This window comes from Athene cunicularia (assembly GCF_003259725.1).
Source record: "Athene cunicularia isolate RWA chromosome 9 unlocalized genomic scaffold, athCun1 chr9_part2, whole genome shotgun sequence".
NCBI lineage: Eukaryota > Metazoa > Chordata > Aves > Strigiformes > Strigidae > Athene > Athene cunicularia.
This window is the reverse complement of record NW_020799111.1, coordinates 488,520-499,369: the sequence shown is the minus strand read 5'-3', so window position 1 is coordinate 499,369 and position 10,850 is coordinate 488,520. Positions and strand designations below refer to the sequence as shown.

Genomic DNA, 10,850 nt, shown 5'->3' with positions numbered 1-10,850 from the left:
GGGAGGCGGGGTGCCGGCAGGGTGCCGGGGTGGAGGGACCAGAAGCCTTCCAGCTCCAAACGACATCCCGGTCGCGGGCTCCGATCTGGGCCTGTCCAGGAGCTTCGCGGCACGGCCTAGTGCTGAGCAGCGTGGGGCGGGGGTGTGTGGCGCCGCTGGAGAGGAGCGGGAAGAGGTCCCTTTCCCCGAAGAAGAGATTCCCGAAATACGAGGCGCGTCGTGGCTGGGGCCGCTTCTCCCACGGGCAGCGCAGGCAACTGTGCCAGGGCTGCCTCCCCCAGCCTGGGGAGCCTCCCGACAGGATCACAGGCCTCTGCTGCACGGGGGTGTATGGGATAGGGAGGGGAGAGTGTCCCCCAAACCTCTGTCTCAGCCTCTTTCCTCACCCTGGCCTTCAGGAGAGCAGACACGGGCCCCTTTGGGGTCTGCTTAGAAGAGTCCCAGCGGACTCTCCCTTTCCCCTTCCCCTCCCAGAGGCACATCCCCACAGCAATGAGCAAAGCAGCACGGGAGAATCCAGCAATGGCTCCTCTGCTCCAGTTCCAACACTGACATTCCTCTCTCTCTACCAGTCCCTGGGCCGTATCCCACCCTCTCCCCAGGTTCACAGCTGTTTCCTTCTCTCTCCCCCAGTGTCCAGGGCCGTACCCTTCCCACGCCCCCAGTTCTGCAGCAATGAGCAGCACAGAAGCAGCCAGGCCTGGCCCCTCTCATTGTCCCCTGTGGTTTTATTTCAGAGGGACCCCGGGGGAGCCTGGCCCCCCCACTCAGAAGCAGAGCCAGGGGAGGTGGTGCACATGGTCCCCTGAGCCCAGCTCTTCCTCCCGGACCCTCTGCAGCCATGACGGGTCTTTGCTGGTCTCTGGTGGGCGTCAGAGCTGGCTGCACCCGTTGCTGTCCCGTGGCCAGGATGGGCTCCAGACACGGCAGTGGGGCATGAAGGGGCTGCGCTCCCCATGCTCAGCGGACGGTCTCCGGTGCTGAGGACCTCAGGGGTCCCACTGCAGCTGCTGTTGCCACCATGACCATGTGTAGGGATGGAAGTGGCCACAGTGACAGTGGGCCACCCCACCATGGTCACCCTCCACCTGCGAGCCGGAGGCCCGTGCTCACAGCTCAGCCTGTACCCAGGGATTGCATCTCCCTTGCGCTGGGAGTGGGGCCCGTAGAGGTGCTCCAGGTAGCCCAAGGGAATTATACTGGTCCCAGCCCCCAGGGCAGGACGGGACCAGGGACCCATCACAGCCCAGGAGGGGTAAAGGCAGCTCTAACAGCTTTGCAGTTTAGCACCAGCTGCCCCCATACACTGCTTGTTGTTAAACAAAGCTCTCACAGGGTCCCCCATACCTTTGATTGGCTGGGGGGCCACAGTCCCTCCAGGCCAGTGTACTCAGTAAAGAACAGGGCACAACCAGCATCTTTATCACACATTTTCACTTCTCCTTACAGGGCTCCAATCTATTTTCAATGTGCACAGGGCAGTTTCCACAAGGAGCTACAGACCAAACGCAGGGCACTAGGAATTTCTTTAAAGCATTATCTCCCAGCCACGTACAGCCACAAAAGACACTGTCACCACCTCCTACAGCTCTTGACTGTCAGCACCAGAATGCAGCCCCTGCCCAGTGGGTCCAACAGACCCGGAGAGAAGATTGGAGAGCACCCATGAGAGTCTGGCAATCTGTCCCTACTCTTTCAGCCTTCCTGCCAGCACTGCAGCCTAGTTCACACTAACAGGAGCCCAGGTTACAGACCAGGTGCTTATTCAGCACTGGCAGAGTTGTTCCTACCTTATTCCTACCACTTGAAGCCAAGTATCTTCTGGCAGCAGCCAGAGACAACCTAGATTAAGTCACCTGCAAGTCTTGCATCTCTGACCATCCTGGAAAAAGCCAGTCAGATTCTGGCAGCCAGCACACAGCTCAGGCAGCAGCAGCAAGGTTTCACAGCTGGTTTAGCTTGATAAGTTCTGCTTGAGAAGTTTGTGTCCAAGGGCCATAAGCCTGCCAGTGCAAATGGACCATTTGATGCAAGCCCACACAAATGCTACGGTCTACAGCCCGGAGTGAGTCACCCCACCAGGCAGAAGGCAACAGTCAGCTTTTCTTAGACAAAACTACCAAGGTGTTGCTTGCACACAAGGCTCCTTCACACTGCAAAGCCAGTTTTGGTCAAGTATAAGACCACATAAGAGCAGTCAGCTCCCATCCTTCTTTCCCACCTGTGGGTCTCTTACGCAGATAGCACAGCACAGGGTTTAGTCTGTGCCCAATGCTGTCAGGAGCTCCCAGGTCACCTCACTTAGACAAGGTCTCTCAGGAGTGCCAGGGGACAGAGGCTAAGCTCTTGCAGAAAGATCCAGCTCCTTTCTTAGAGAGTAGCATTACTTTCAACACCCAGCTTTTCCTAACAACTGAACATCTCCATGAACAGACTCTTCCTCTGAAGCCCAACAAGAATTGAAGGCAGCCTTGCTTCTGCCTCCCTCAGCTACCAAGTCAGAGCCACATAACACTGACTCCATCAGCCATTGCTGCCAACCTGTACCTGATGTGGAAGCAGAATTCAACTCTTTCAGACTAGGATAGTAACCGAATCAGTTTAATATATAGTCAACATATTGTAAATGCATCTGACCCCTATAGTATTGCTATCAGCTGTGGCCAGGAGACCAGCTTTCTAGAAAGGCACAGAGAGGTAGGAGAATTGGGGCATTTCCCCACATTAGTTGCAAGTGAGAATGTGCATGTGGGACCTCCTTTATAGAGGTCCAAGACAACCAGAAACTTGTGCTTTTTGAAAGGAATGCTATTGTGCTGGGACAAGTACAGGCACCTGGAGTAACAGCCAAGGCCTCCTGCTGACCGAGTCAATAAACTCTAGCTGGCTTTTGCTTATAATAAAAGAAAAAAAAGAAAAAAAGAGAAAAAGAAAAGAGGGAATGGAAGAGCCTGGTTCTGTGTGTGTGAAGGGTATTTGGAGAGGCAGGAGTGAGAAAGATACATAAAGTTGATTTTGCTCTTGTCCAGGGACAAGGACTGTTATTTGCATTGCTTTGGCCTGTGTTACCAACCCAGGGGTGAGTGAGAAGAAATATGTCATCCTCTGGTATTGCCACCACCGTTTTCCTGCACCAGCAGAGCAAGAGCAAAGCTCTGGAGCAAACTGAGCATCTGGAGTGGGGACAATGGTGTCATCAAGCATTTGGCTCATCTTCTGTGGCAAGTGAAGCAGGAAGTGGCACCACAGTGGTCTCCTCATGGCAGGGGAAGCATGGAGTCCTGCGGCACTGCAGGAAGGCACTGTTCACCAGGGTGGGCAGATCCAGAGATGCTAATTCTCAAATTTTGCATATGGGTTCTCTTCCTTGAAGAGGCCTAGAAGAGAAGATAGATTCATTCAGACAGCAGCTACCTTGCAGTCACGGCCAGCAAGAAATCTGGATCTTGGTAACTCTGTCGTTTGTGCTTCATCCAGCCTCCTGTCCTGTAGTTCCCAAAGGCCCTCCTCTGAACTCAAGCTGTGCATAGTCAGCACTGTTTCACTCTCCTCCTCTGCAAAAGAGGAGAGATCCATTAAGAAGCTCAACCTGATAGCAAACTCCTGTCCCAGGCAGTCCATATAAAGTCCAGGTAAAGCAGCACAACGGATGATTTCCAGAGCACTCCTGCACCCTCGTTCTGCTGGACTGGACTTAGAAGCAGAGAGCCCAGACTCAAACCAAATCAAAACTGTTCTTAGATTTCCTCCCCTGCTCTTACATCCACAGATTAGGAGACAGCAAGGCAGAGTTATGGGGCTGACATCTGGGCCTATGACAAGCCCACATGCCACTCTGTTGCCTGCTTTTCCAGCCCCAGCCCAACACTTCTGAGGAAGAAGAGCCAGAAAGGACAAGATTGCAAATGCTGTGGTCAGACTGCAGCAAGACAGAGCCCTGGCACAGCAAGACAGTCCTGGAGCACAGCTCTTCCACTTGCAAGTGCAGATGCTTCCCCTAGCAAGAGCTCCTTCAGGCACAGCTTTGTCTGCTTATCATCCCCCAGACAGAGGTCCCTGGATCTGCTGCCCAACCTGGACCTGCAGCAGACAGCAGCTGCAAGTGGAGGAAAGATTTCCAGCTTTCCCTACAGCCCCTGCTAAAGCCAGAGGCCACCACACTCAGTGTGCATAAACCCGACTGCTCCCTGCTTTGTGGCCACCCTGGGAGAGGTTCCAGCAGCCCCAATGCACAGGCAAGACCCCTCCACCAGCCCTGAGCAACTGGCTGGTCTCCGCTTCCTTCCAGGCTGCTGTTGCCCTCAGGCAGGTCCCCCTCCCGCCATGGGGCCACCAGACTCACCTGAAGGCCAGTCCAGCCCCAGGCTGTGCACTCCCAGCACCCAGGGAACCGCTGCTGCCACAGAGGACTTGGCTCCGCGGTAAGGCTTGTGCCTGTTCTGTGCTCCTGCAACTGCAGCACCTGAGCTCCCGCCTGCTCCCCTCCCCAGGCTGCTGCCTCCCCAACCACTCGCTGACTGCAGGGCTGCCGGAGGACCATCCCTGAAGGGCAGCAGCATTATGGTTGGTGCTGTGTCTACCAGCTTCTGCTTCTCCCCTCCCATCAAGACCCAGCAGCTTCTCCCACATGGTGAGTTTGGAGGATGCAGGTCCTGAGGAGTGTTAAGCACTCCCACTTCCCTGCCCAAGAGGAGCAGCACTTTCGTGGGGTCACACACCATGACCCAAACATCTCTACACTTGCTCCCAGAGGGCAAGAGAGCAATCCCCTGAGATGGGGGAAGCGGAAACTGTGTTTTCCCTGCTGGCCAGGCCTCCTCTGCAGCTGTAACCATAGCAAGGAACACAGTTACTGAGGCTGCTCAATCTAAAGCTTAGTTTGAATCGCTTGCATCAGCATTGTACCATATTTTCTTCGGATTTCATCATGCCGTGATTTCATCTCTGCTCTCCTGCAAGAAGCAAATAAAAAAACCCACGAGTCAGTGATTGGTGATACAAAACAAAGCAAGAACAGCTACAGCTCCTTGCTTCTTCCCAACCTAGGGGGCTCCAGGCTGCCAGGTTTGCTCAGCTCCCCATCACCCACCTCCTGGAGGCACTGGGGGACCACCAGAGCCCACACACATCAGCAATACTTGAGCAACACTGTTGTGATGCTGCATCCACCAGTCACGCCAGAAAGACATTGCTCATCAGGTTTACGTTTGAGCTGAGGTTGAAGCAGCCACCAACTGCACGTGTTGATCCTCATGTCCTTACTGGCATTGTGTTTGACAGTACAGACAGGAGCCAAATCCTTCTGCAGTGTGGCTTGCTCATGGGGGAACAAGGGCTGCAGGGCAACCTCACCTCTCCTCCTGCCGCACCCGCCTCTTCTCCCGCTCCCTGGCTGCTCTCTCGTCATCCTTGTCTGGCCTGACAGACAGAAAAGCCATTTAGTGGTGCTTGGCACTCAGTTCTGAAACAGTACATGGTTGCATGTGAGCTACTCCAAGAAAACGCCTCTGATACTTACTTTTTGCTCTTTTTCTTACAACAGCAGCAGCAGCAGACCCCCAACATGATAAGGATTGTTCCTCCCACCACAGACATTGCAATGATCAGGGCTTCAAAGTTCACTGCAGGATGTGACAAAACACATTTAGCACACAAATACATGGCTGCCTGGAGTAACAGCATTTACAAGCATACAGCTACTGTCACTAGCAGCTTCCCTCACTGGGCTGGAAATACATGTAATAGCGTGAGAAAGCGAGATGGGCATCATTATCTATAGGTATACGGAGTGTTGGTACCAGCACGTACACACCAACTGAGTCTGTGTCCCTGCTAACTATGGTGCTCAGTTACTGGCTATGAGGAAAGGCCAGAACAAACACAGGTCAAACTCCTCGGGCAGAAACAGGAGCAAAGCTGTCTTAATCATTAATCCAGGTGAATAGTAACCCTTCAAGGGAAAAAAACCCTGGAGGCTTCAGTGCTGAGGGGCAACCTCTGACAGAGAGGCCACAGCTGGCACTGGAGTTACTGCCCACAGAAGCCAGCCTCAGAAGTCAGATGAGATGAGGTGACAGTGGATTGGAAGCACTTAGGGGTGTCTGGAGTCCTTGGGCAAGAGGCAAAGTGAGACTCTTGTCTGTTGGGATTTACCGGCTTGAGGCCAGCAGTGCTGCTGAAGCAGCTGAAGGCAGAGGGCTGCTTCATGCACCCCCCACCACATCTCCCTAGAGTTTGGGGATCTGCTTGCCCACGCACAGTGCAAAACCTGCTGGGATGTGGTGGTGAAGCAGCAGCCTTGAGCCCTGGCTCCCGGGAGGCAGTCATCCTACTCTGCTTCTGCAGTAATAGCAGTGAAGACACCAGCCAAAACAGACACAGCTAGGCATCACCTGAAATCCTTCGCAACAAAGAGGGGTTTCTCCTAAGTGTGATTCAAACTGTTTAGAGACTTGGGCCTGTGGAAACACTTGTTTAGGAGCCACTTCACACAGAGCAGCCAAGTTACGGAAATCCTAGCGCACCTCAGCCTGCTCAGAGCACTTCTGATCCCCTCTTCTCCATGCAGCTCAGACTGTGAGCCCAGAGAAAGTCTGTGCACTGCATGTGGGACGTTTCAGAAGATGCCTGCCTGTCCCCTTACTGCAGGGACTCCAGGCTGAGCTGTCTCCACCACTGAACTTGCTTCCAAGGCCTCCTGCTCCCAGTGGAGAGCTTCATTGCTGCCAACAACCATGCCATCTGACTCTCAAATCATACTGCATCCCTACCCAGGCCGCAGTGTCAAGCACCACACAAGGAATGTGGTTCCAGATACCCACTGCAGACAGCTGCCATGGTCTAGCAGGTCACCAGTGAGACCAGAAAGCAGCAAGCCACCAGTTTGCAGACAGTTGTGTTTGTCCCCACAGCTGGGATCACACAGCCTCTCCAGCAGTACAGAGGTCTGTAGGTCCATGTTCCCAGTAAGGCTTTGAGGAAGATGGTGTTTGAGACCTGACTGTCCACAGCACTGTGTCCACAGCTTTTGCTGGCTGCACTGCAACAGACCCATGGAGTCATGTAGGGCACAGCCCAATAGACAAGGATCAGAAGTCAGCTCAGTGCAGGCGAAACAAACCCAAACAGGCTCTTCAGTTCAACTGGGGGTTTTCTCCACCAGCACATGTCTGTATTGGGGCTTTTGAAACTTTGGCTTTCAGGGTGACCCTGGGGTTCGGATCACCCCTTCCCACAGAGAGAGTTCTGTGGCAGAGCACCAGGCACTCCTCCACCTGATGATACAGGCTTAAGTCACACACACCAAAAATGCAGACTCATTTAAGAGCTAATCTCCCACAGAACTAATCTCTAAAGCGAGTTTTACAAGCAAAGGAATGTGTTCTTCTATAATGAAACCTTTTGTGAAGCTGGTCACAAAAACTAGTATTTCAAGGTCTTACACAAGTTTCAGAAAAACATACTGTAGTGCTCACAAAAAGGAGATTCTTCCTCCACAAGGTGTGGGAGCAGTTTTAACTCTTGTGAGTAGAGAGCCCAGCCTCAAGCACAACGGATGACAAGCAACCACAATTCAACTCCAAGTTCCCCGTCAAGGGGACAGGTGAGAAAAACCAAGACCCAGCTTGCTTCCTAGCTGCCCCAGCCCCCAAAAGTTCCTGTCTGAGCATGAGCATGCACAGGCTTGGTCTAAAGATGACACTAATTCCTCCAGAAACCCACCAGGAAACAGAGCACCAGGGAGGAAAGGCAGCCAACAGCCAGCTGTTGGCCAGAAAAAGCTCCTGGAGGTGGCCTGGCTACAGGCAGGCAGCTGCAGCACAGCTGATGCAGAGCTAGCTTTGGAAAAGGGTATTTTCTCACGTGGGTAAGAGCTAAGTGGGACTGTGGCACGCTCAGCACTAAGAAGAAGCCCACACAAACCTCCAGATAAGTCATCTCACTTCTGGATCCAAGAGCCCCCTTGAATTTTAAGAGCCTGCCTGGGACAGCAGCCATACTGCTAAAGGCGGAGAACCAGGAGCAGCACAAGGAACGATGCGTGGGGAGCAGAGGAGAATGCTGCTGAAGAGTCAGATGCTGGCGGGCACACTCAGGGAAGGGTTGCACAGGCACAAAGGTGCCTGCAAAGCACCTTTGATTCTTGTTCCTAGGTGCTGGCCACATCTGGAATCCTCCATTACACCAAAGCATGAGGAATGTATTTAGAATAGCTAAAGCCCCGTGGGTCCTTCTTGCCAGAAGGCAGGGACTACTCAGACTCTGCTTTCTCACCCACACTTCAGGAAGTTTGCAGAACCCTGATTGACTTCAACCTGTCATTGCTACACCAGCAGTGAGAAAGGGAGGCAAGGGAAACCTCCCATCACCACTAGCACGAGCGGCAGTCAGTGCTGTTTAGCAGCGAGCAGCAAAGGCAGTCACAGCTCCAGCACGATCCACTTACCCCAGCAGACTCCCCAGCGTGCGGAGCGGAGCTCACAGAGGTCGGCGGGGGGGAGGACTCTTCGGATGGGGTACTCCACACACCTCCCACTGCTGGCACACCACAGGCACTGGGACACAAGGAACCAGGCAGCATTACTGGTGTGCAGCAGTACTGCCAGTTAGCCATGCTCCGCTTTGCCAGCCGTAGCAACAGGGACACTGCTGCCTGTTCCCAAGGACCACCCAGCAGCCACGGGATGCCTGGGAGTAATGGCTGTGTTCGGTCAGCACAGGCTGCATCAGGCTTGCCTGCACCAGGAAAAGCCGGTGAGGGGAGTACAATATGTAGAGCTCTAGAAATACTCTAGAGCAAGTAAAGGTGCTGAGAACCCTTCTCCTTGCTTGCATGATAGTAGTAATCACCAAACCCTTTGTGTTTATTCCATGCAGCATTTTTGGAACAAGAAAGCCTTTGAGACAGCCACTCAACACAGCTGATGAGCAGGAGAGGCTTGTGTGTGCCCCCACTAGCTACCTGCACCAGTTTTGCACCCTCCTTCCTGGTGCCTCCAACCCCAGCATTCAGTTGGGTTTGGTCAAACTGGTTCTGGCTAAGTCTGCTGCAAGATCTGACTCAAGTTCAAATTTGCTGATACCAGAGATAAGGCAGCGAAAGTTAGTAGGACATAGGTACACATCCCCCTGTCCAACCAGTGCCGCGGCATCCAGACTGATGGGGGGGCAGCTTGACCAGCCAGTCCAGCCCACTCAGCTCCTTCACCATGTGCATCCCCAACAGTGTTTCCCATCCGTGAGGACATCAGTAATTCCAGTACTCAACTCAAAAAGCATATAACAAAACCCAAGAAGTTTCTAGCAGCCTCCTCCCAGAGTACCAAGGGGTGTTTTCCCTCTCACCATCATGGGTGGGTGGCACTGACAGCATGCTCAGGACAAGGGCAGGGGAGCAGCCCCTCTCCTAGGAGTAGAACTGCTCTGTAACAGCCCTGCAAAGCCCACACTACATTTTCGAGCATCGTGGGAGGTTGGGAGTTTTACTGCTGCTACTTACAGTGACGTTTTTCAGACACTCCTCACAGCTCCTGTTCGTATACTGGCGACAATCTACAGGAAAGAAAAGACACCTCAGTACTTTGAAGAGCTTCTCAGCTGTTTAAAACCCTGGGCTCCTTGGAGCCTGCTCCTGCCCACCGCTTTGCCCACTGTGGGAGGTGGTCATTCCCGCTGGACCAACAGCAATGCAGCTTAATGCTGCTGCAAGATCTGCCAGCTTTGAAACACAGTGTCATGGTGGGAGGCCCAAATGCAAATGGCAGTCATCTGCCTTGCCTCCACTGACCCATAATCCTAAACTGCAAGTTCCTCTCCCTGGGTCTTATTTCCCTAAAAGCCTGAGCAAACATCTGCTGTGGGTGACAGGCAGCAGGACAGCTGGGGGACAGAGCTGGGGTCAGTCCAGAGGGACCCTGTGAGGACGAGGACAAACACTGAGCAGGTGGTGGAGTCCTGTATTGCTGGATGACAGAGCAGCGCAGGCAAACAAGCCCCAGACAAGGAAGTTACTACCAGGAAAAGCAGAAGCAGAGGAACACAAGGAGGGGGGGACACACAGCTAGGGGGTGTGGGTGTAGAGGTCAGAGTCTGCTTTCTGGCTGGGTTACCTTTAGTCAGTTAACTATAACTGAGAACACGCTAATCGTCTCATATATAGATAAATTTCCAGCATCTTTTCTTCTTACATTCTCTTTCTTTGTGTGTTAAATGATTACTGTTCTTTACATCACTTCATTTGACTTTGATAAAGCAAGTTAAAAAATGTCATATCTGACTTTGAACAATTCTACAAATGACACTTGGAATATTTCTTGTCAGTGTCACTTAGCATTTCCAACCAAGGGCTGAACTACATGCTGAGTTTGATGGGTTTTTATTACTAGTGATATCAGTCCAGCTTCCCTGCTGGGTATCAGCATCATGTATCTAACTTCCCTCCCTATGGCAGTTTTCCCCTTAACTAAGCATGAGCCTGTTTGTCCCTACAGACTCCTTTTAGACATATAATGCTTTCTTGGTTTCACATAGAATGAAAAACTATGCCTTGGGGGCATCCTAATTTATATGCTTTATCTGAAAATGCCCCTCCAGCAGAAGTCACTTTGTAAAAGTGATACCATGGCATCATATAAATGTACTTCCAATATAATTTTTCTGTTCCAATATTCATTTACTTGTCAAAACAATTTTTTTGTTCCTTTTTGTAATTCATATTCTAGCTCTAGTATGGCAAAGATAAAATCAACACGCATCTGATTTATTTTAGTGATGAGCTAAGTCCTTTTAAGTAACTTTGATACCAACTGAAAAATTGTTTCCCAGTTGCACACAGAGTGATGTTTATAGTT

General features: G+C 52.2%; 1 protein-coding gene across 1 annotated transcript in view; it reads right to left on the bottom strand.

Annotated features, from left to right (window-relative positions):
• Window positions 1-2,585: 2,585 nt before the first annotated feature.
• The window catches only part of PTTG1IP (PTTG1 interacting protein), a gene marked incomplete at its 5' end in the record, with an annotated part of 10,408 nt that continues 2,143 nt past the window's right edge, over window positions 2,586-10,850 (bottom strand). The window contains 6 exons of the mRNA XM_026855376.1: window positions 2,586-3,377; window positions 4,906-4,952; window positions 5,353-5,418; window positions 5,519-5,621; window positions 8,447-8,555; window positions 9,500-9,552. Coding sequence (XP_026711177.1) covers window positions 3,334-3,377; window positions 4,906-4,952; window positions 5,353-5,418; window positions 5,519-5,621; window positions 8,447-8,555; window positions 9,500-9,552 — 422 coding nt within the window. The remainder of the gene's footprint in view (window positions 3,378-4,905; window positions 4,953-5,352; window positions 5,419-5,518; window positions 5,622-8,446; window positions 8,556-9,499; window positions 9,553-10,850) is intronic.